This window comes from Vigna umbellata, chromosome 6 (genome assembly GCF_029865625.1).
Source record: "Vigna umbellata cultivar VRB3 chromosome 6, Vumbellata_1.0, whole genome shotgun sequence".
NCBI classification, from domain to species: Eukaryota; Viridiplantae; Streptophyta; class Magnoliopsida; order Fabales; family Fabaceae; genus Vigna; species Vigna umbellata.
This window is the reverse complement of record NC_142170.1, coordinates 21,281,797-21,307,469: the sequence shown is the minus strand read 5'-3', so window position 1 is coordinate 21,307,469 and position 25,673 is coordinate 21,281,797. Positions and strand designations below refer to the sequence as shown.

Sequence of the window (25,673 nt, the reverse complement as noted above, 5' to 3'; positions counted from 1 at the left end):
ATTATTTTATTTTCAAAAAGATATTATGAAATTTGTGTATTCTAAAATTTAACAAGTTTGGAAGTTGGAGCTTTATTTTTCTATTATATATGCAATTAAGGATTTAAGGTTAATATAATATTTTTTTGTATAAATAATCACAATTTTGATTATTTTATTTGTGTTAAAAAATTGTAGTTTGACAATTAATATTTCATAATGATATCTAGGAGTTTGGATTTAGTAGGTTATATTGTGTTGAAGAAAAAATGTAGATTTGAGTGATTGAAATATATGTAGAGGGGTTTATGGAAATGAAATTTAAACGATGAAGCTTTGATGTAATCTATGTTGTAGATGGTTGTTCAAATGCACAACAGTGAGGAGCTTCATGATAATTTTGGAAATGCATTTTTTTTATTTCAGGATGTATTTTGGATAAATTTTAATTATTGAATATTTTTAAATGTTTTTTTTGTTATTTTAAATAAATGTTAGAGTAGAATATTTATCAGATAAAATAAATGAACGTTTTAATTTTATTTTATGATGTAATATTAATGCGTTTAGAATATGCATGAAAAATTTGTAAGTTTTTCGTAGCATCCTAAAGGGGTGTTACAGAACGCAAGAAAATAATCGCAGTGGATGCTTTCGAATTGCACAATTCGTCATCATCAGGGAAGACTTGTACAAAAAGGGGATTTTCTACATCCTTGCTAAAATGTCTCTCCAACAAAGAAGCCCATTATGCTTTGGACAAGTTGCACAATGGTGTTTGTCGCCTTCACATCGGATGGAGAACTCTGAAAGGTTGAGCCTTGTGAGTTGGATATTATTGGCTGACTCTAGAAGTCGATTTCAAAACTTTTTTTGAGAAGTGTAAGTGTCAAGAACATGGTAATGACGTTAGGATGCCCCAATCAGAGCTATATAGCATATCCTCCTCTTGTCGTTTATCCAATACGAAATGGACATTGTTAGACCTTTTGAGGTCAGTCGTGCTTAGAAGAATTTCATGTTGGTGGCTATAGATTATTTTTCGAAGTGGATACAGGCAAAAACTTTATCAACTATCACCACCTAAAAAGTGCAAGCATTTGTGTGAAAAAAAATATAGTATCCACTTTGGTCTCTCGCACACGATCATCACTCACAACGATCAACAATTTATTGACAAGAAGCTAGGGGATTTCTACAAAAACTTGAGCATAAAACACGTCACTAGTTATGTAGAGCACCCTCAGATAAATGGTCAAGTGGTTGAGCTCAAACAACACTTAGGAAAAGCAAAGAGAGCTTGCTGGATGAACTACCTGAAGTTTTATGGGTCTGTCGTTGTTCACCACACAGGACTAGGAGAGACTCCTTTCAAACAAACATATGACATAAATACAATGCTGCTAGTATAAGAGGGTGTACCCTTTCTCAAGAGACAAGGGCAAGACATGAACCTCAATTGTGAACACTTAAGAGTAGAGTTGTATTGTGCAGACAAATGAATACAGGTGGTAACCATTCGGGCAGAGGCGTGCAAGCGAATAATGGCGCACAAATATAATACTAAAGTCAGGATAAAAAGCTTCAAGGAATGAGATTTAATTTGGAGGAAACCTAATGATGCACATAAAAGAAACCTGCATATGTAACAATCCGATTTAGGATGTCATTATTTGATTAAGATAAATACAAGTCTGATATCATCACAATATAATGAAAAATTTAAAAACCTCATTATGTTGTCGTAAAATTAATTAAAACTCGTGGAAATAATAAACAATCTCAATATCGTATTAAAACTCTTTAACATAATTTATTAAAAGAAATAACGTTTGAAAACCCTAAAAATAATCCTCCATTCGTCTCTCGATCTATACAACATCAATATCATCAACAATTTCCTCAACAATATCCTCTATAACATCATGTACTCCCATATAACTACGATCATCGTAGGTGAAAACTAGTACGACAAGCTAACAACATCAACATCAAAACAATCATATAATAATACAATTATCTACTAATGTATAAACTCATAACATCAACCATTTCAAAAAACAAAATACATTGTTAATCCAAACTCTTATCCAGATAAATCATGTCACTACCACCAATCACTATCGCTATATGTCATCTTTTGTACTCCAGTAGACACAAACAGTTCACCAAAACCAGACCCAATGTAGGGCTTTTTCGTTCACCAAAATGGAACTCACACACCAATTCCACCAAAACAAGGCTTATGCACCAACACATAACTTTCATGTTTACCATAACAGGACCTGCTCACCAAAGCAAGGATTTTCTCATATCATGACTAAAAAGTACGTAAGACGACATACAATCCACTATCTTAAACACAATCAACACAACAACATGGTTTATCATACAATAATAAAAAAAATCAATTCAACCAACACTACAAACACTCCAATACACATATTACTAATCATAGTCGTCATATGGCTTCTTCCGTACTCCAACACACATGACCTGTTTACACAAACTGGGCCTATGCACCAACGTAGGACTTCTCCGTTCACCAAAACAGGCCCAACACACCAACGCGAGTCTTACTTGTTCACCAAAATAGGGTCAATGCACCAATGCAGGACTTGTTTGTTCATTAAAATAGAGTTTGCTCACAAAAGCAAAGTTGTTTTCTTTTCTTCCCTTTGCTAATAACACAAAAGTTGCAAAGAAAGTCAACCCTATGTACTTTACACTAACAATCTCAAATAAAAGAAACCTATACGTGTTGGGTTTATACATGTTATACATCAAGAATACTAACTGCTTACACTAACTTGTGAGGTAATGCCAAACTTATTTATGTGAATATATCTGTAACACTTTAACAACATCCTTAATTGTTGTATTTAAGCTCTTGATATGCATACCTGACATTAAACAATTACTTTATCATGGTCACATTGTTATCATTGTTTCCTTATCAAAGTAGGTAAAATGTTTGCAAACTTCACTAAACTCTTAGTTGAGTTAACCATCATAAAATGCTCATTAGATTTTAATTTTTTAATATATATATATATATATATATATATATATATATATATATATATATATGACTTACTAATGTATTAGTCAACTCATGATTATGATTCTCCCACATTACTTTATAGTCCTCCATCTTTTATTACGTATTCCCACCTTAAAACTTAAATGAACAATCACATTTTCTTATTCTAGAAATAATGAGGTAGAAATCTTTTTTTTTATCTCCCATATCATCTCTTCCACGTCCTAATAACATATATGTCTTGTTTTCCTAGTTGTTCATTCACTATATTAGACAACCCAATATCACAATTATAAATCTAAACTTTATTATCATGAACCCATTAAAACAAATCATCTTACATCCAAATTCATATATATATATATATATATATATATATATATATATATATATATATATATATATATATATATATATATTACAACATAAACATAAGTTTATTATCACATTTTTGAAATAAACAATAACATATTTACTTACTTCATCGATTAAAAAAACTTCAATATGTAATTCTCTTTAGATAATTCATCTTTCGTTGCCTCAAATTTCACAATATTAAACATTTTATCCATTTGAGATAACATATCAACTTTATATAATATTTTAGTCCAAAAATCACTTCATACAATATTTTAGTTCAAAATCATAAACGAAAATTCAACATTAATTCCAAAAAAATTGGCTTCCAGAGTGTAGAGTCTTCAAAATTGTATTTGGATTAAATAGTCCGAAACTTCAATTGTATATTATTCAATTCAAAATGTAAAAACAATATTTTAGATTATATACATTGAAATACTATATTCAATTTTTAGATTATACAATTTGAAAGAATACAATTATTTCACCTTTACTCATACACATGGTACTATCCATAGTATAATCCAAAAATAGTTTAACCAAAAAAAGCCTAGGTGTGCGAAAACTAAACCCTCGTTATGCTTACACAAATAACTATCCACCTTAGCTTCAATATATTGGTCTTCAAATGGTTATACCGAAATCTTGATCTCAAATTTGGAACAACTCCTTATAGATCCGGTTAGAAAGGAAATACTTCATAGAAGCCATGAACCCTAATCGTCATTTAAACAATAAAGGGTAAAGTGGGAATTTTAAAATTTACAGCGCGGTGCAAAAGGAAATACCCTTCAAAGATTCCCCAAGTTGGATCAAACTTTTCCGGTCTCTGAACAAACACATGCCGCCATACGCCGCTTAAGGCTCACCGTTCGAGGACGAGGATGTTGTGTGCACCGTTGCACCTTACTCTTCAGAAACCCTCGTCACCATGTCAAGGTTCATCACCTTTTACCTTTCAATAACGCTCTCTCTTTGAGTTTTCAACATTTATATGCTTTCATTTAACGTATAAAATTCATAATATTCTCAGTAGTGCCACCGCTTTATCTTATCTGTTTCCTTCGAAAGATATCAATGCTCATAGGCATGTTCTTGTTTGATGTTTCAGTTTGTTTTATTTTACTGTACTTCTTCATTCGTAGTGGTAACACCGTAACTTCAAAGTGGGGTATCTTTCTTTCAGTGGTGCTATAAGGCACCCTTCTTTTAATGCTTGTTTGCATGGATCTATATTGAAAGGTTCCAGAGAAACAGATAAACTCTGCTTTAGAAGTTTCCCATTTTTACTAAAGCTAATTTACTTCGAAATGTAATAATCTTCCTTTTCTTTTAGAATTTTAAAACCTGATGATTTCCGAGTTTTGATTGTTCACTTGCTTTATAGATACAATTGTTTTTGTGCAAAGCTGGTGGGCACGTCCAGTGAGAGGTTCAGAGAATTAATCTTGAATATAAGCATATGAATGGCTAAATTATTTTAATTAGTTTGATAATGTGAATGATATCTATGCAATGCAATGTGCAGATTTCTTGCTTGTCGAAATGTTAGACGGTTTACACGTGCTATTCACAAGACAACCTGCTTCGAAGTGTTTCATCCAATGGGGTCCCCTTACTCAAAATACAATTTTTTCTCGCACTATAGACATGTTCACTCAAGACAATCTGTTTTCGTGTTATTTAAATCGAAGGTTAATATATTTATGAGTAGCAAGGCTAGGAACTTGTATACCCTCCCTGCAAATAATGCAAAATACCATCATTGTCAAGTTGTTTGGAACAGGATGTGTTTCCATCAAGGGCCAGCTCTGCCACCAATAGGTCAAATTGCCCGTGTGATAAGTTTGGCTATGGTCAAATCAAATTTTGTTGTTCATGGTTTGATTGCCTTCATAATAGGAGAGCTTGCTTGGACACAAGGAAAATGGGCAGAAGCAGAATTCTTTCCAACAAGAGATTTGTTTTATGTGCATGCGCAAGATGGACGTGTATATTTAACCACAGCTCTCTTTGCGGCCATTGAGGTTTTCATCTTGTTTCTCAGGGCTGTCTATTTGGTGATTTTGTTCTCTCCTTGCATAGCTATGGCTCCTTTTGTTGACTCTTTTGGCACTCAGTTTAGAAAAACATGGATTCATGTTGTTCGTGTTACACTTGAAAAAGCTGGCCCCGCGTTCATCAAGTGGGGTCAATGGGCTGCAAGCAGACCTGACCTCTTTCCAAGGGATCTCTGTGATGAACTTGCAGAATTTCAAACGAAAGCACCGTCACATAAATTTAGCTATAGCAGAAAATGTATTGAAAATGCATTTGGCCGCAAATTATATCAAATATTTGAAAAGTTTGAGGAGGAACCAGTAGCTTCAGGTAGCATTGCTCAAGTTCATCGAGCTACACTAAGATACAAATTCCCTGGTCAGCAAATCAAGCCTGTTGATGTAGCAGTGAAGGTCCGACATCCAGGGGTTTCTGAAGCAATTAGGAGGGATTTTGTCCTTATTAATCTTGTTGCCAAAATTTCGTCTTTTGTACCAAATTTAAAGTGGCTGAGATTAGACGAAAGCATACAGCAATTTGCCGTCTTTATGATGTCTCAAGTTGATCTTTCAAGGGAAGCCGCCCATCTTAGTCGGTTTATCTATAATTTCCGGAGATGGAAAGATGTTTCATTCCCATTGCCTCTGTATCCCCTCGTGCACCCTTCTGTTTTGGTTGAAACCTTTGAACAGGGTGAAAGTGTTTTGAACTACGTTGACCATCTTGAAGGACACGAACATTTCAAAAGTGCCCTTGCTCATATTGGTACACATGCTCTTTTGAAGATGCTTTTGGTAAAATATTTGGAATTCCCCTTGCAATTTCTTTCTTTTTATTTTCCTCAATAACTTCATGACCAATTTTGTTTCAGATTTAGTTCTTTGTTGATAGTTCATGAAATTATAGAATGATACTATGTTTTAGTGCCTAACATTTATTCTAGTTGATTTTGGTATTGTCTGAGTTTGAGAATGTAAAATTTGAACGAGAGGGTGGTAATCAATAATTTGATATTTGATCTTTCCACTAGAGAGAAGAGCATTATGTCTTCAGGAACAGCTCCATCTATCAGTGACCACAATAGTGCTGGTAACCAATTACCACCATTTAGTTTTACTTTTAGATTACGTTGATCTGATAAGTATAATATGAATATGTTTTTCATCAAAATAAAAATAAATGAAGGGGAAGATCAAGATATAAAGGAAGCAAACATCGCTGCAACATTCTGAAATTCATTGTTGTAATATGCTTGGAATTTTTAAGACTATAAATGAAGTTGTCAAGGAATACATGATGGATTCTTTGAGGATTTTGCTAGAGAAGATTCTTGATCTTCATTTGAATGAATGTTTTGTTGACATTTTTTTTCTTTAAGGCATTTGGGTAAAGGCATTTGAGCATCACAGAGATCCATAATGATTCTCCATTTTCCTTACTGTTATATGTTGTATTTGATAATTTATTATCTTACAGATATAGATGATCATTTGAATGAAATTATGAATTGTCTTCACTTAGATACATCTCTTCTTTCAGATGGATAATTTTATCCATGCAGACATGCATCCTGGAAATATTCTTGTCCGAGAAGGAAAAAGTAAATTGTCACCTATATCACTCTTGAAGTCAAGGCCTCATGTAATTTTCCTTGATGTGGGCATGATTACTGAACTTTCGAAGAGGGAAAGAGAATATTTACTGGAATTCTTTAAGGCTGTTGCACTCCAAGATGGACGTGCAGCTGCAGAGTGCACACTTAGATTATCCAAACAACAAAATTGCCCAGACCCAAAATCTTTTGTTGAGGTAAGAATATTGATTTACATTAACATCTTGATAAATTGTTACCACATAACCTGATGAAGATTGGTTTGTTTTACATTTACATTTGTGACAAATTTTATACTTCATTTGCCATCCTATGTCTGAAACAAGGCCATTAGTTAACCTCTGATCACCAGTTGCATATTAAACCCTGTAGTTGATTGATGCTTTGAAGTTGTGGACATTTGTGTTTCCCAAAGGTCTAATAAGTAATTAGGCTCAGGAGTTATGAATATCATCAGAAAAAATAGCCTTGCTATATGTAACCTGTTTCCTTTTTGTGAGGATTGCATAATACTTGAGAAAAATACATGTTAATTGCACTCCTTGTATGAGTCTGCAAGTACGTCTCAAAAACATTTGTTTACACACTGTTTTATGCATAATCTTCAAGAATATGATGAAAGAGATTGTATTTTTTAAATAAGTCTATGTTAGGTTCCTAACTATTGAACCTAACTGAACTCACTCACAAACTCACAGAACAACCAGAAAATGAATGAAACAACAATATTATTGATCAAGAATGGGTCTGTACAAAGAATAGACTGGGAGCATAACCTCCCTCACAAGGTTCACTCTGAACCTGTTCTTTACATCAATGGTCAACAACCCTTCCTCTGTTAAACAAAGGCTATTTATACAACCTTTTCCTGCCCCCTCTCATAACTGTTAAGACAGTTATATTATTACACTTTTTCCCTCCTTCTGTAAACTAACCAGAGCCTATCAGTCTATGTATAGTCTATTATCTTGCATCTCCTTAATTGTTGTACAGTTGACTACTGATGTTTATACATACTTCAACAGAAGCCTTTACTTTTCGTTTCTGAATAAAATCTTTAGAATTTAACAGGAGGTGGATAGATCATTTAAACTTTGGAGGTCTCCCGAAGGTGAATCTATCCGCACAGCTGATCGCATGGAACAATTGCTTGAGCATGTTAGACGCTGTAAAGTTAATATAGATGGAAATGTTTGTGCTGTGATAGTGACCACATTGGTTCTGGAGGTAAGTTTGGTCTCTGAATCAACTATTCTACGAAGTATTCTTGACAACTTTATAAATGAAATGAATAACGAAAACCTGAGTAATGTAGATTTTGTGCAGCTTTTGGTATATGGTTCAAATTTATCTCACTTATTTTATAACTGATTATTTGATTTTCTGGAGCATATGGTGGAATATTTGTTTAGAAATACAAAACTTTTCATCATCAGGTGTAAACTATTATTTTGCGTGTCCATCTTTTTTGATGTTCTGTAGTGTCCATCTTTTTTGATGTTCCGTAGTGGAGATGGTCTGTTGATTATCTTTAAACATGAGATCGAAGCTTACTTTTTTGCCATTTTAGCATGACATGGTTAGAATGCTTTACGTTTCTTAGAATAATTTTTGCAAAAAATGAAAACTGAAACATAAAACCTAAAGAACTTGGCAACTATCTATGTAGGCTAGAGAACAAAAGCAGTTAGGTTTTCAATTTTGGGATATCGCCACAGCCATACCATATTCAGCCCCATGGATGAATGATGTCACTTGACTCTTAAAAATAAAGATTCATTAAAGACATTGGTAGTAATATAAATGAGAATGTTCAGATGGATGTGTGACCACAAGAAAATGCAGGATACCCAATGATTGAATTAAATACTTTTGTATCAGAGAAAGTCGTCAAGAGGGATCTCATGGCACATAATATCTTTGTAACTTTGGTAATTAATCCAATCAAATGACTTTGGGTTGGATAATCCATGTAGCTTACCTCCACTTCATCTGTTTAGATTGAAATTACTTTCATTTGATTCTCGTCTTTCATTGAAGCCTCTATAGGCTTGGTTTTTAATCTCAAGTGTTAACATGTAAACTTTCAAAAGTTTCTGTTTTGGGTGACACAACAAACCGACTTGACCATTGTTAGAATAATTATTAAATCTATGTATGTTAGAGTAATCATTAAGCCTAAAGTAAGAAGTGTGTTGGGAACCTCTTCCAACTGTACCTAGTTTTGTGCTTAGTACTCTAGGATAGTCTTTTAATCTTTCATCTTCCCATTATATCAGATGTCTATCATTATAAATAGAAGATCATAAGAGGGGACTTTTAAGCACCCAAAAAATCTATTTTTTCCTTGTTTTTAATCTTAAGTTGGTATTAGAGCGGGTCAATCCCACTCTACCTATCTCAAACATCTTCGGCACAATCTTCACCTCTGCTGCTTGGTGCCGGCCACCACCGGATTTGGAGCACCTTTTCGAGTGGTTGCCAACACCCTCGGTACCGGAAGCTAGATGTCCTCCACGTGTTACCATGTACTTAACCTAAGTTTGTTGCAGTTAGGTGCATGACACCCTCGTGCTGCCTTTCACTAGCCGAAACTCAGTCACGTTGCTGTCTCTAGTCTTGTTAGAACTCACTATCTCCGTTTTGGCTATAAAATTTCATTCTGACATGGTTCATAGTCATCCTTGTTAGAAGTCACCCTAGGGTTTTTGTTTGTCCTTGTTGTGTTTCTTCTCCCCTGGTCAGAGTTGTCTACTAGAATTGTGGTTTCATATTCTTGAAATCCCTCCATTACTTTGGAGAAGTTAAATGGAAACAATTATTTGTTTTGGTTTGCATCGGTTGAAATGTGGTTTGTTGGTCAAGGTCATCATGACCACCTTGAGCAAGGTGGAAGCCATGTGCTTCCTAGAAGCAAGTTGATTTCCAGTTGTATGCCCTATTGTGGCAATTTTTGTTTTCCCTTATAGCTTTTAAAACCTGTCACTCTCTTTAGAAGAAAGCTCAGAATATTTATTCAAATGATATCCTATATCTCTATGACTCTTAAAACAGGCTTGCATCCCTTAAATAGATTAAGAATTGTTGGAAGTCCCACTTCGACTAGAAATAAGACCAATTTAGAGTATATAAGTGAGGTGAAAACCTCACCTTATAAGCCGGTTTTGTGGGGTTGAGTTAAGCTTAAAGTCTACTTCTTAATAACATGGTATCAGAGCCAAGTTAGAGCCTATCCTAGCGATATTTGTTGTTTGTGAGCATGTTGTTCCACTTGCTATCGGGCTGTTATCGGATCACCCATTAATGTTTAGTCTCACGCTCAAGATGTATATACCTCGGCGTGAAGGGGGTGTGATGGAAGTCCCACATCGACTAGAGATAAGTCCAGTTTATAGTATATAAGTGGGGTGCAAACCTCACCTTATAAGTCGGTTTTGTGGGGTTGAGTTAGGCTTAAAGTCTTTCACAACCGAAACTCAATTTGTAGTTGAAGAACTAAAGATGTTCTTGGTAGTAGAGTCTTTGGGACAAAAAGGAACAAAAAGGACAAATTTGAGATTAGGGAAGGAGAAAAGGTAACTTGACTGACTCCCTTTGAGAAAATTTTAGAGTCATTTGCCAAGGTTATGACTTGATCGTTTTTTTTAAACAAAGAGATGAGAGCAAATAGGTATTACCATAGATGTGATTAGAAGCACCTTAGTCAATTATCCATGAATTTATTTTGACCTTCCATGGATTGAGAAATGCAAGTTGTTGATGTATTGGGAGTCGTAGATGATTGCAGAAAGCTATTAGATTTTAACCTCATACTCTTGATATTCTTCATCAGGAAATTTGGAGTCGGCAGTTTCAGCCTTAGAGACATTGGAGGTCTAGTTAGGAAAGCTATGCATGGCAAAGCAGTTTTCTTGGTGTGACCCATCCTTTTACAATTTTTTTTTATCTTTTTTATTTTTATTTTTTATCGACTAATGTTAGTTATTAGTATTTTGTTAGTAGGGGGAGTTGAAGTCACAACCTCTCTCACCCTTCCTTCCAAACCCATCAAGCCAACCTTATAACTCCCAAGTGTTAGTGGGGGAGTTGAACCCACAACCTCTCTCATCCTTTTATAGTATGTGTACGTCCTCAACCTCCATGTCCTCCTCTAGTATTTTGTCTTCCTCTTCCTCTTGTGGAAACCATTACAGAAGGTTCCACAGGTTCATGAACTTCCTTGCTTTGAGGCATTGGAACTCAAAGGAGTTGTATGGTCAGGCTTTAATGGTGTTTATGATCAACTGCTTGCATTTCTGCAATTATCAAATGCATGCTCTTAGTTTGAAAATTGATCTATCTTACTATTACAAGACTTGACCTATCTTTTGCGGTTAGAGTAGTTAGTTTATGCAAGCTCCATGTATTGGCCATTGGAATGTTATCATTTGCATTCTGAGGTAGCTAAAAAATGCTCCAAGGCAAGGTTTGTTATATGAAGATAAAGGAAGCATTCAGGTCTCTCGATATTGTGATGCTAATCAGTCAGGTTCTCTTATTGATAGATGCTCAACAACTGGAAATTGTGTTTTCCTTAGAGGAAATATTATCTCCTAGAAAAGTAAGAAACAAAATGTAGTGGCTTGATTGACGGTTGAAGCTGAATATAAGGCAATGACATCACTAACTTATGAACTTATATGGGTGAAACAATTCCTTCAAGAGCTTAACTTATGTAAAATCCAAACGATGGAGATATATTGTGATAATAAAGATGCTCTCCACATTACATCAAATCCAGTGTTTCAAAAGAGAACAAAACACAGAAATTGATTGTCAATTTATTTGGAAAAAAATAATGACAAAAGAAATATGCACAGAGTTTGTTTGATCAAATGACCAACTAGCATATGTATTGACCAAATCTTTAAGGGGATCTCAGATTGACCCAAGATTCTCATGACTTCTTGCAAGTCTTTCCTAATTGCTGCCGAATCTTGGCGCAACGCCTCTGTCTTGACCTTCATTCCATCCACAGCTAGTTCCACCGCTTCTATATGACCCTCCATTTTGTCCCTAATTTGGATCCGGTAGTTTCTTGCTTACTTCTTGATCCTTCATCCCCCACTTCGAAATGACAGGTCGGACCAATTTGTTAGGTTCTTGGGTTTGAAACCTAACTAAGAACACTACCAGTAGGTAGAAACTGTAATGAAAGAATGTGTTTTCTATTATTCACAGTAAAAGAACAAAACCTCCCTCTGCATGCTAAAATCCTGTCTTTACAACAAATTCACTCAATGCTCTCTACAGAGTTACGAGAGCTTTATTTATAGCAGCTCTGACTCCCTCTTTTACAACTGACACCCCCACATCCTAACACCTTGTTTAATCTTGAAGTGTCTTTTAAGGAAGCAGTCAAGGTTTGTTGTAGAGAAGTGGCTAATTCCATGACACGAGAATCCATTCTTTTTGAGAGTCTTTCTTCCATGTCTTTCATGACATGAGCAGAACACAGCCTCTGCCATTCCTAGCTAAGTACTGGACTGGCCAAGCTGATACCAATTGTTGTATAAAAACCAGTCTAGGGTAATAAAGAGTTACTGAAGAACAAGGAACAATAGAACCAAGAACGAGATGCGCACACCGAGGTACTGAAGTAAAAACAGAGGAGAAAGAAACTGTACGTGTATATTGAACACAAAGAATGTAGTTTTACAACAGTTATTTTCGTTTATATAGCATGTGCACTGACCGCTGAAAAGTCAATCACTGCTTAACCGACAACCCTCTAAAAAAACACTAATTTTATAGCAAATATTCTAATTGTTGGACATTTTGAGGTTGATTAGGCAGGGTCACTAAGTGATAGACCCTTCACTTCAAGTTATTGTATTCTTACTGGAGGTAATTTCATATCGTGGAAAAGTAAGAAACAATGCTGTGGTAAGAGCAAGTGTAAAAGCAAATTACATGATAATGGCATAAGTCACTTGCGAGCTTTTATGGCCAACGCAACTCCTCAAAGACCTTAAAGTTGAAGAAAATTCTCAAATGTACCTTGTATGTGACAACCACGCAGCATTACAAACCCATCTTTCATGAAAGGATGAAATGTATTGGGGCAGATTCTCATTTCATTAGAGAAAAGCAGTAGTTTGGAGTCATCAACACTATATTTGTCAACCCTAATGAAGAGTTGGTAGACACATTCACGAAGTCTCTGAGACGACCAAGGAAGTTTGAGCACATACCCTGTATACTCCAACTTGAAGAGGAGTGTTATGAGTATAGAAATAAAGCACAACCTCTGTTTATAATTTGGAATATCTTTAATGTTTTAAAATCAAGAATGTCTAGATTATAAATGTATAGTTAGGAAAATTTCTATTTATTATTAGAAGATACAACATCTCTATTTATTGTATTAATTTCATTTTCTCAATATACATAAAACACATGTACTGTCTGTGGAACACATGGTTTCAACTTAAATGTTGTTTTGACTTAATCCCTTTCTGTTATAGTTTAACACAGACTATGAACATAAAAGTAGAATTTGGTTAACAAGTTGCTTATATTTTTAATACGAGCATCATTTCCTTCAAATATATTTGAAAATATGGAGTTTGTAAAGATATGTGATATGATTTAGATATGTGGAGTTGGTTATAAACCTCTTATCATATCTTCGTGAGATCAGGGAGAACTTTTGAAACAAGTAATGACTTGAACCAATGCAATGCTTCAAGAATTTAGATGGTGGAAAAGATTAGTTGTTCAATAATGTCTAATGGATGAACAAATACGTAAAGCTGTTCAATTTGCAACTTTTCAGTTAATAGCCCTAAAAGCACATTATTTCTCTATTCAATGGATACTTATGACATCTGTAAAACAACTGAAAAAGGTTTTAGGAGTCTGAATGATGATGCAACATCTGTGGGGAGAGAAACACGTGGTTATAGATAATACTGCAAAATTACAAAGGGAGGATACACTTAATGCGAAAATGGTGAATGAAAGTGTATTGGAGCCTATGTGCTTTATTATTACAAATCTTCAGGCACTCTACAAGTTTATATAAACTCCCGAAGTTACTTACCATCTATGTCTGGAGATCGTTTTGCTGTTGAGCAAACCATCTTATGATTGATGATGATCTAAAGTAATGTGCATCTATATTGCATGTTAGATAGATGTTCAATGACAATGGTTAAAATTTAAACAATGTAGAGGACTGTGCATCTATATTATCTTGAAAGCTTAGAGCTCTAAGCTAAAACATGAATTATTTTTTACCTGCATCTTGTTCCTGTCTCCTCCTTAGGGTTGGCAGCGAAGACTTGATCCAGAATATGATGTGCTGAATGCTTTGCAAACACTGTTATTTAAAGCTGACTTGGCAGAGTCTCTATCCAATGCAATTGAGGGATTGGTGGCTCCGTGAATGGAAGGTGTTAATGGTAATTGCTTAGCTACAGCTGATCATCCTCCAATTTTTCAAAGGTTTTTCTTTTCCTTCCTGCTGTGGAGGTTCTTGAAATAATATCTGATTCTGATGTAATTCATGATGTAAAAAAAGAAAATTGGATAAATTAAATAAAATCACAATCAAATTCAAATCATGGATAAAACTCAATAGTGTAACCGGTTTCTATCAATTAGCAAATTGGTTTGTTTTCCAATTATAAAAGGTTACTGATCATACACTAATTTAATATTTAAACAGGTTTTGAAACTAATTCTTAAGTAAAACTGGTTTTGAACCGAGTTTTCTTTTCGCGATCTTCATTTTTAAAATTATATTTAATGTGGTTGAACTATTTTAAAAAAAAAAAAATCTCAGTTTTGTAGACTTATTTTGAATTAAAAAGGATTAACGTAATCCGACTTAAATCCAAATTCGGTTACATTTAAAAAAAAAAAAGAAAAAACTCTTACACCGGTAAGAGTTTTCTAAAACTGAGCTGGAAGCACTTTTTTCTCCTTAATGTTTTGGCTTTGCAGCTGTTGAAGTCCTCAAATTAAAGATCTGTTCATTAGGTGCTTTAAGATGAAATATAAAACACTCCACAAATATTTTCTCCTAAGAATATTCTCATGTTATATAAATAACTACAGATCTATTTTGTCAAATGTTCGAAATATTTTAATATCATTGGTTAAGGCAACTATACTAATACAATTTAATGGCGTCTAAATTCAAGTTATGTTACTACACTCAAATAAATATACTTTTTTTCACTGATAGTTGTCAAGGAAAGAAAGAGCGATGTTGCTGTAAGAAAAATAAGACAATCTGTACATGAGAAAATTAATGTATAAAACATTCACCAATTTTAATCTGACTTCCTAGACTAATCTTTGGTTAATCCATTGTTATTTGAATTCCTAAACATGTAATTTTTAGATGATTGAATTGTAAAAGTCCAAAATGCTTCAATCAAGCCTCTCAGAACACGAACAGAGAAGACATCAATCTCCATATGTAAAACCTAACGAGGACTTTTTGTCATCCACATTAAATGCCCAATCAGCATCACACATGGAGGTAATGGAGAAAAGAGTGGAGGAAGAAGTTGCACGTAGAGAGAGCATAGGAAGTAGTGCCTTTAAGATATGGAAGAATGCACTTGACTGTTGTCCAATGAGATTCCAATGAACTGAGACTATGTCGACAAGAAAAAGAAGCAGAAGCAATCTTGGAGAGTTTGTAGGTAGATGCCATAAGAGGCAGGATGAGCATCAATCATCTACGTTTTCGCAAAAGGTCACGAGAACCACTAAATGAGGGGAAGAATTAATAATTTATCTCTATGCCTAAGAAATAGTCAAGCGTCCAAGTTCTTTTTGAGAAAAATTGGCATTCAATTGATGAGTAAGTTGCTCAAAAAGATAAGTGCATGTTGTAACATCCCGCTCAAATGTCACAAACAAATCATTTTCATTGCAAGAAAATATAAAATTAAATTAAATCGTAAATAAAAGTAAAGTTTAATACCCAATTTTGTCCTCAGTTTGGTTCGGAAATCTCAATTTAGTCCCTCATTTTAAAAGTGTTTGAAATGAGTCTTCTCTTTTAAAATTTCGAGTCAAATTAGTCCCTTCCGTTAAATATAACCAAACGGCGTTAATAGGGTGATGATCTGGCATCAGTTACTGGTTACGTGTTATAATTTGCTTGTGTGCGTCCTGACGTGTTCTGAAGATAGGGTTTTATTAAAAATTTAGATTTTTTTAATTGGTCCTCAAAACTCTCGAATAATTCAAAACAACCAGAACCACTGTCTCAATCTCACAGAAATAGGTTTGATTATGTGCTTCAGCTTCCCATCCCATCCTTCTTTTGAGCTGGACGATTTCGCTACAGGGAAGGCAGAGATGACGGTAAGGGTTACCGAGAGTTTGAGTAAGTCGAAGCGGTTGTGGTTTGGGGTTTTGTGGTTGTCGTCTTTGTTGGATTTTGTGGTGGGAATTCAGGAGAAGACGGAAGGGTAATAAGGGGATTTTGGAGGGCTTCTGAATTTGGGGTTTAGGAATTTGAGTTCGTCTTCTCGTAGGAAGATCCAGAAACAAACCACAAAATCGCAGAAAGGATTTTATTCAGAAATGATTTTTTAATTGGGGAAGAAAGGATTTTATTCAGAAATTGGCTGCGGGCAACAATCCGGTCGAAGAGCTCACCCCCCTCGCAGAGCTCCATAACGAGGTGAACGACATTGTCGTCCTCACAGGCTTCGCGGAGTGGCACGATTCTGGGACTCTCGGGAAGGTGGCGCATGATGGCAACCTCGCGGCGGACATCCTCGACATCGACAGCCGTCCTGAGCTTCCGCTTGGAGATGCTTTTGCAAGCGAGCAGCTCGCGCGTGTCACGGTCGATGCAGAGGTAAGTCACGCCGAGCTCGCGGTCCACGAGGTAGCAGTCCTCGATGTTCTCCTTGGGCACGCCAGCGAGGACCGTGATCGGCGCCTTCTGTTTGACAGCCTCAGCCCCGGAACCGCGCTTGCCATGGTGGTCTGCATTGGAGAAGCTCGATTTGACATCCTCGCGGGCCACGGCGGCCGGGATCTGCAGCAGTTTCCCATGGTAGGAGGAGCGGAGATCGCGGCGAAGGGGAGGGTTTCAGAGGAGATGGTGGACGAGGCGTGCTATCGCTTCACATCATAATGCGGAAACCCTAACCCTAGAATGTGATTTTGAAAAAGAAGGTGTGATTGAAACGAAGGTGACGAAGACGAGACGAAGAAGAAGAGTAAGAGAGTGAGAATGAGTGTGAGTGAGTAGCGAGTGAGGTGAAGGTGGATGTGTGAGGGTGTTTTCGCCATTTCATATATAAATTTAAGGTTTAATACCACGTAAGCACGCAGACAGTTGTGTTTTGACACCTAATCACTAATTACTGCCAGATCATCATTCCATTAACTCCGTCTGCTTATATTTAACGGAAGGGACTAATTTGACTCGAAATTTTAAAAGAGAAGACTCATTTCAAACACTTTTAAAATGAGGGATTAAATTGAGATTTCCGAACCAAACTGAGGACAAAATTGGGTATTAAACCTAAAAGTAAACTGTCACAAACGAAAATTTGAAACAATCGTTTATGACCGAATTAAAAACAGTAAACTGTTCAACATATAATAAAAGTCAACAACATTCAAAATAACCTAAGAGAAATAAAACCCCACTCTTTTCGTAATCTCTTCTCTTTAAGTATTTATTGGATTATTTGTAACATCATCTACTCTTATATAATAACACGAGTTATACGATCATCGCACAAACACAAACAAACAAGGCTAAGCTAACAATATAAACATCAAAACACTAATACAATATCTATAAGTGAGTTTTTAAGTTATTACTACAATTCTATCAATTCAAATATCATTAGTACATACTAAGACTATAATAATCGATATGATACCAAACCATACATTCCCTTAGATGGAGTCATTATTAACCCATTAGCTTTACACCACTTACCAATTAAAGGCACACCTACCATTTCTATAAATGTATGTGTTCTTCTACACTTCACCGCACCAATCTTGTTTATCATAACACAACGATTCGAGTGGTTCTCCATCCTAGTTTCAAACTTATCTCCTCTGCTCCTCAAAGCTTATGAATAAAAACTGCAAGCTGCTTCCATCTACACTAACCTCAGCATGAACCAGAACCCTATGGACGAAACATTCCTACCTCTCTACCCCATCACAAGAGGAAACAACAACACTTAAATCTCAGTCTCTTCTACCACCCCTCATGGATGAAGAGACACATCTCTTCCATCGTCTCTTAAAGACGAAGAGATTCATCTCTTCCACCACCTCTTAAAGACCAAGATATTCACCTTTCTATCCTCTCGCAAGAGGAAATGTACAAACTCGACTTAAAGAAGTATAAACAAAGGACATACTCAATGATAATAATCATAAAAAATATCACCGAAGTACAAAGTCAACCATACACTTAAATAAGTCAATTTAGTACTTATGAATCACACCCTTCTTTTACAACAAACACCAAAACATGATGGCATCTCATGTCAATTCCAAAGTGGACCCCACGTGGGTCCACCACTTTACTATGGTTTTCTCCTTTCACATTTGAACATGCATGTCTTCATACACTTTTATTCACACTTGGCCCATACTTAACCAAAATAAATATACCACATTATACCCCTTTGGCATAGCCACCAACCCTTTTTCCCATTCATTTTCAAAGTGATCCCCCAAATCACCTTCCTAAGCACCCTTCTCTCCGAAAGAGATCGCAACCTCAAGACACCACGCTCATCGAGAAACAAGACCACAAATCCCTGGACGACCCAGACTCACACTTGTCTTGTTGTATCCAAGTTTTCACCTAAACCCACACGAAAATAGTTGTTGGAACCTAAACATAATTCAACTAACACACCTAAATCGAATCTAACATGCACCAACACACTAGAACTGATACCAATTATCATTCATGCAATAATACGCCAAAGTTTGAGGAATATATATCACTCTAACATGAGCAGGATGCACTATTGAATGCATAGAACTCCCCTTACCTTCAATCCCACAAAAGAACTTTGTCCCTTCAAGTTTCCTTTTCATTGTTGTCTTGAAAGGCCTCCTCCTCTCTACTCATGTTTGCCTTCCAACTATTATTCTGTGAGAGTTCAACAACCCTCCCTAATCGAGGCCGTATCCAAATCAAATTTAATGTTCAATTAAATGCAGTATAACTAGGAGAATGACCCCTAGGTCGTCTCTTAAGGACCAAACTATTGTTCAAGCAATAGGTCGAACACATGGTGGGGGGTGCTTATGTGGATAGTTTCGAATTGAAAATTGACACAACATTTAGCACAAATTAAAAACGAATTATAGACAAGTTGGTGTCAGTTTGATTGCAAAGCTTCCAATCCGCGGTTAACTATAATTAATCCCTCTTCTCACCGCTAATCCACATGAATTAATCCAACTAAGCGGAGGATTAAACAGTTTCATAAACGACACACATACAATCAACTATGCGCTATCACGGATTAAGCAACTATGACCCTAATCAACTAAGCAAAGATTAAGCACAATTTAGGACACTAAGCATGCCTTAATTGCAGCACAAACAAATTCAACATTGTGCAGGAATAATAGAATGATGCAGCAATAATCTCAGAGAAGCAATGCAATCTCCCTAATCACCAACCCATAAATTTAAGCTTCCATTAAACAAAACTCTAATTATTGTAGAATGCAAAAACGAGAAATAACCAGGAAACACACCACAGAAACGAATCCAAAAACGCACACTACATCAAACACTAATTTAGCAAAACTAAACAAAATGCAATGCAAAAACCTAAAACGAAATTCCTAAACAGAAGCAAAATGCAAATGCAAGGAGGAAAACGAAATGGAAATTGGAATTGGAAGAGCAAAACGAAATGCAGTTACAAGATGAAAACAAAAATGAGCAAGATAATAGAGAAGGAAATCAAAAACGGGATTACATTTAATTAGAAAACGAGTTTAATACAAAGAGAAGAAAGAAAACGAAAAACCTCGGATGAGGAGCTCTCTAAGAACCCTAAAAACGCAAAAATGTTGAATGAGGAGAGTTAGGAGGTCTCCCCCCCTCTTGGCACATTAAACTAGGTCAGAAATTAGAATTGGGTCACTCCCAAAAATGGCCAAAAACAGCCCAAACGCTAATTCTGCCAGAAAGTGCTTTAAAAATGAAACTACAATCTAATTAATCTAAAACACCTATGTCAAGAGTATTTGTTGACGTGACAGCCCTTTAATGTCCAAAAATATACTTCCAAAAATTTACCTACAATTCATAATGACAATAATTAGCCTTAGATAATTCAAATTAATTAAAATAAGAATTATTGAGCAAATTAAGCACAAATAGCAAAATTGGGGAAATAACGAACATTCTTGCACAATTCTCTAATTAAATGTAGTACAATAAGCTAAGTGAAGTAAGGAAAATATTGACTCATCACTCCCTCATGGCTTTCTACCCCTTTCTCTTATAGAATTAAACCCTAAGATATCTTCTCCTATCTTTTTAACCCCCAAATCATTATTTGAAACCCTTGGAGATATATTTTTTTCTATTATTATTATGTTTGTTTTTTTTTTCTTCCATATAGCCTAAACTCCCCGTTTATACAATCCTTAATGTGCACTATTTTCCTTTAAACCTATACCCCCACCTTGGGCCCACGCCACTTTTGCCTCCTCTAAAATCTATTTGCACACAAAATGAAATCATTTACGTCATTTTTTTTTTCAATTGAAACATCCCCTTTGTCTTCTTCTTCAAATGGGTTTGGATCTTTTAAGATGCTTACTACCTCATCTTCTTTGTCCTTTTCTTCTTTTTCATCTGTGGCAATCAATGCGTCCCACATATCCTTGACACTTTTATATTGTTGTATCTCTTCATAGACATCTTCACACACACGATAGTATATTTTTGGCTTTGAAGTTCAGGAGATACCTTGCTTTTTTATCGTCTGACAAAAAATTTTGGGTAAGGGCATTCCTTCTCTATTTAGAGGTATAAAGTTTCATTTTTTTCCATAATATTCCATATGTCAATATGACATAATTCAAAGAATGTAATTATTCTTTGTTTTCAAAGATTGAACTTTTCTCCCCTTAATAGAAGAGGATGACTGATGGCATATCCTTTACTTTCAATTATGATATAGATCATTTCCTCAAGTTCTGTTAAGAACTAACCCCTAAGGTTAGCTTTGATATCAACTGAAATCACAAAAAACACTAGCGGGGTGAATAGTCTTTTTAAAACTTTTTGTAAGACCCTGGTAGTAGACGCCTTTAAACAAATGAGTTGTATGAGAGTCTTGTTTGTTTATAATTAAATTATAAAAGTACTATAATGTTTAATTAGCCAAAGCTTAGTGTAGTGGGATAAATGTCTCATGTACATGTTAATTACAGGTGAAATAATTAATTGTTGGAATTAAAATGGGAAAAATATGAAATAGGTAAAACAAAATGACTTAAATGAATATTAAATAGTTGATATACAAGCAAATTGAGCTTGGCCTAGTGGTATGTGTTGTGTGATGTTTGTGTCGATGGCTTACAATCAGAACCATTAAATTCCCCAACTTAGTGGGATCCAAGTGTGCTCTGCAAGTATCAGGGTCATTAAATTCCCCAACATAGTGGAAACCATGTGTCCATAAAAGGGAAAATGAATCTCAGGAAGTGGAAGACAGGTGGCTGCAAGAGAGTGGACCAATCGATTTGTACAGAGGGTATTTAAGTTGAAATTTTGAAATTTGGTCCCACTTTCTGCATGCACCCTTCTTCTCCAAACTGCTGAACCTCATTTTTCTCCTCCTTCTCTCTAGATTCCTCCATCTTCTCTCTAAGAATTCTCGTCTTTTCCTTCTCCTGATCAACAATCCGATCACGTTTGAACTCTCCCAACATCAAGGGCTTTCATTTAAATCGATCAAGTTGAGGTTTTAATCTGTTCAGTTACTTTCTCCTTAGAACGTTTGTTTTCTTTCACATTCAAACCCAGATTTCTTGTTGCATGAGTGGATCATCTTATTCTGAGTATTTATAGTCTTCATTTTGATTTAGTTTCTTAAAGCGTGACTGTAGAACGCTAAGGTTCTGGTAGTGGTGAGCTATATTCGGCTACGTAAGAGGTAAGGGAAGCTTGTAATTTAATTAAGTTTCTTGTTTGATGATTGTTTATGGCTGGAATGGTGTTATGATTGATGATTTGGTTGATGTTGAAATATTGCATATGTGTTTGGAAGTATTGATAATTGATGAAAGCCATGAAATGAGTAGGAATATAGTCTGAGAGTGATTCTGTAATAATCTACAGAATTATGTAAACTGCAACCGAGAGTCATTCGTGACCGTTCGGTTTTCCTTTGGTGTGTTCGGTCTTAACTGGATTCTCCTTCTAAAGAGAATTTAAGTTAATGACCGTTCGGTCTCCTGTTGGTAGGTTGTTATACTAAAATACTTAGCTATGTTTAGTTTTCTATATCCACTTAGTCAGAATATTCAAATGAGTTAAGTAAATCAATATGATAGTCGTTTTCAGTATGAGAATAGATGTTAGGTTGTTTCCATGGTCGGTTATATATATATATATATATATATATATATATATATAGCTAGAGTGTTCGGTCTCTACAGTACGAGATCTGAGAATAGCACTCGGTCTCTTTAGTGTTCGGTCTTAGACTAAAACTAATTATTATTGTTAATACTCGGTATTGTATTAGTTCTCGGTTCTTTATGGGATTCTGTATTCTTCGGATATTCTGCGTTAAACAGTATTCGGTCTCAGTAGTGATCGGTCATAAACCAAGTGCTCAGTTTCAATGGTGTTCAGTCTTATAATATTTCTTAATATATTTGCATTAGGTTTTAAGAGTGTTCGGCTAAACTCCAAAGCGTTCGGTCCAAGTTGATAGTGTTCGGCAAAAGTTTGGAGGGTTTAGTTTAAATTCTCAGGTTCCACCAAAAGTTATTATAATTTTTGTTAAGTCTAAAATCATAGTTATTCTTTAGTATTTGTTACCTTCTTAGGTTTTCTGTCCAGTGAATTACTGTTCTGTAGTAACTGTTGAGTTACAAGTAAACGTCCAAATATTATCAAGAGTGTTCGGCTGATTATGACCCTTATCTCACATGGACCGTTCGGTCCTATTTTGTGTACAAGTGGAAGACCGCTTGGTCTTACCCTAAGTGTGCTGTTAGATTAGTTTTAAAGGTGGTCGTTCATTCGGTCTTGTTTTGGAAATGGGTTATGTCTTAATTCAGTTTGAATGTGTTAATGTTAAAGTATGATGATAATGGAAATGTGATATGAATGGAATGGTATGGATGTAAAAGAGAATTCCAAGGAGGAATATCTCATGAATGGTATTGGAATGGTAAAGTATGAATGTGGACAAAGCTTAGCTGGCGTTTATCCTGATATTCCGTGATTACTCGTTCTCACGTAGAGAAGGGTAACTCATGTGTGGGAATGACAGGAGGTCCTAGACCATAAGGTGAATTTGGGCGAAACGGACTAACCTCGGGTGACAGTTGTTGAGGATATCTCAGTTATTACATCACTCGGGTGCAAAAACGTCGTAGCTACACATAATTCATACAGTTCGGACAGTCAGAGTAACGTGGTCGGTCATTGCATGCATTGAGATATGATTTTGGTTGGAAGTGTATGATTTGATGATTTCATGATTAATTATTTGATTGTATATCAAATTTATGTGAAATGCATGTTTTATAGAATTAATTAAATTACATAAGCTTACCCTGTACTTTTCCTGTCTGGTCTGTTTTGTCCATTCGGTTGTATTGTCCTGTTGCAATGATCATCCTGTGGATGTGAGCAGAAGGAGAAGAGTTGCTGAAAGAAGCTCTGGTAGAAGTGGAAGTGAAGGCCGAACCTTAGAACCGTTCGGTTAGTATTGCTGCTTCTATTTTGTAGAACTGTTCGGTACAGGTGATCTTGGAAACCGTTCGGTTTAGACTGTAGATCTGTAAAGTTTAAATCCTGTAGTATTTTGGTAAGGTCGTTCGGCCAGAACTGTACTTCTTAATCTCAGAACTGAACTGTAATATTGTTAAAATGTGAATATTCTGGATATGGCTTATGCTGTATTTTTGGGATGTTACATTTAATGGTATTAGAACAGTTTTATTCCTTAAGAATACTGTAGGGTATGAGTATATTATGCTTTTGCTGTGTACTCAGTGTTCGGTTAGTGAGTGTTTTGGACTCTTTTGAATAAAACTGATGGTTATTTTTCTTTGTTAATCAGAGAAGATGGCACCTAGACCTCCTCCTCAACCTACCGATAGGGATACACCTGACAACATCAGATTGTTAGAGTCAGTGATAGAAGCTCTGCAGCAACAGAACACTGCCCTAGTACAATAGAATGTAGCAGCGTTACAAAGTTTGGAGGCTGCCAGAGCAAACTCAGAGGCGACTCAAAGGCAAGTCATGGAGATCATATCCACCACTAGGAATACAATTGGAACGTCCTCTTCCTCTGCTACTCATCAGACCGAATGGAGTTTAGAGAGCTTTCTTCAACATCATCTGGCTAAATTTAATGGGAAGTGCCTACCAGATGAGGTCAATCAGTGGTTACGTGATATGGAGAGGATTTACAATGCAAAGAGGTGTCTAGATGACAATAGGCTGGCGTTTACCGAGTATCTATTGACTGGGGAAGCCAGTCATTGGTGGAATAGCATGAAGCTAATATTAGAAGGAATTCATATTCCCATCTCTTGGGAGATATTCAAGAGTAGGTTTTATGAAGAGTACTTTCCTAATAGCGTTCGGTTCGCTAAAGAGGTAGAATTTCTTCAACTGGTTCAAGGAGGAATGTCTGTATCTGAGTATATAGATAAGTTCAAACATTTAGTGAGGTTTAATACTATGGCTACCAATGAAGAGTGGCAGTGTCGAAAGTTCGAAAATGGGTTGAGAAGTGACATTAAACTGCTGATCTCAAGTCTATGTATTAAGTCTTTTCCTCCAATGGTGGAGAGGGCCAAGGTGTTAGAGAAGAATATACTTGAGGTAGAACAACAGAAGAAGCAACAACAACAGATTGTTAGAGGACCGATCTCTTCCAGAAACGGTACGGGTCCGAAGAAAACTCCCTATACTCGCCCTCCATCTTCTCAGCTATCAGGTCTGGTCAGTCAGTCTGGACAGCAAGGAACAATGGCATGTTTTAATTGCTGAGGGCCTCACTACAAATCGTCATGTCCTCGGTTGGTTGGAGGAAAATTTTGCACTCGGTGTAGAAAGAATGGTCATATAGAGAGTGAGTGTAACATGGGAAGGAGAGCAGTTTTGAGACCACCAAACGCTGGAAGATTTCAACAAGGAAGGGGTGGCCGAGCACAAGCGGCCGGTCGAGTTTATGCTATCATTGGTGTTGAAGCAGCAAGTTCAGGTAACCTCATTATTAGTACTTGTTTGTTGTTTGGTGTATCTTGTTGTGTGTTATTTGATTCGGGGGCAACACATTCCTTCATCTCGAAGGCATGTGTTGAGAAATTGGGATTGACCGAGAGTGAGATGCAGTTGGACTTGGTGGTGTC

At 35.8% G+C, this 25,673-nt stretch overlaps 2 protein-coding genes and 1 long non-coding RNA gene across 6 annotated transcripts; 2 read left to right on the top strand and 1 right to left on the bottom strand.

The window, feature by feature from the left end:
• The first annotated feature begins 4,040 nt into the window (after window positions 1–4,040).
• LOC124831642 (uncharacterized) lies at window positions 4,041–14,641 on the top strand. Of its 3 annotated transcripts, XM_088092832.1 has the most exons (5): window positions 4,048–4,321; window positions 4,911–6,216; window positions 6,962–7,231; window positions 8,106–8,261; window positions 14,344–14,641. In XM_088092832.1, exons 1-5 carry the CDS (start codon window positions 4,314–4,316, stop codon window positions 14,461–14,463), a joined length of 1,860 nt encoding a protein of 619 aa, XP_087948958.1. In that variant the 5' UTR covers window positions 4,048–4,313; the 3' UTR covers window positions 14,464–14,641. The 3 variants fall into 3 exon arrangements, with proteins under 3 accessions (XP_047161672.1, XP_087948958.1, XP_087948959.1); XM_047305716.2 differs by lacking the exon at window positions 14,344–14,641 and having other exon boundaries at window positions 4,041–4,321; window positions 8,096–8,249; XM_088092833.1 differs by lacking the exon at window positions 4,048–4,321 and having other exon boundaries at window positions 4,903–6,216.
• Window positions 9,716–14,445, bottom strand: LOC148196963 (uncharacterized). Of its 2 annotated transcripts, none has more exons than XR_015780241.1 (2): window positions 14,316–14,445; window positions 9,716–13,281 (listed from the first exon to the last, which is right to left on the bottom strand). It is a non-coding gene; the product is annotated as an uncharacterized LOC148196963 (long non-coding RNA). The 2 variants fall into 2 exon arrangements; XR_015780240.1 differs by having other exon boundaries at window positions 9,716–14,192; window positions 14,316–14,362.
• A 9,914-nt stretch (window positions 14,642–24,555) lies between the features above and the next one.
• Window positions 24,556–25,311, top strand: LOC124831612 (uncharacterized). Its single transcript, XM_047305662.1, has one exon. It carries the CDS (start codon window positions 24,556–24,558, stop codon window positions 25,309–25,311), a length of 756 nt encoding a protein of 251 aa, XP_047161618.1.
• Window positions 25,312–25,673: the final 362 nt, after the last annotated feature.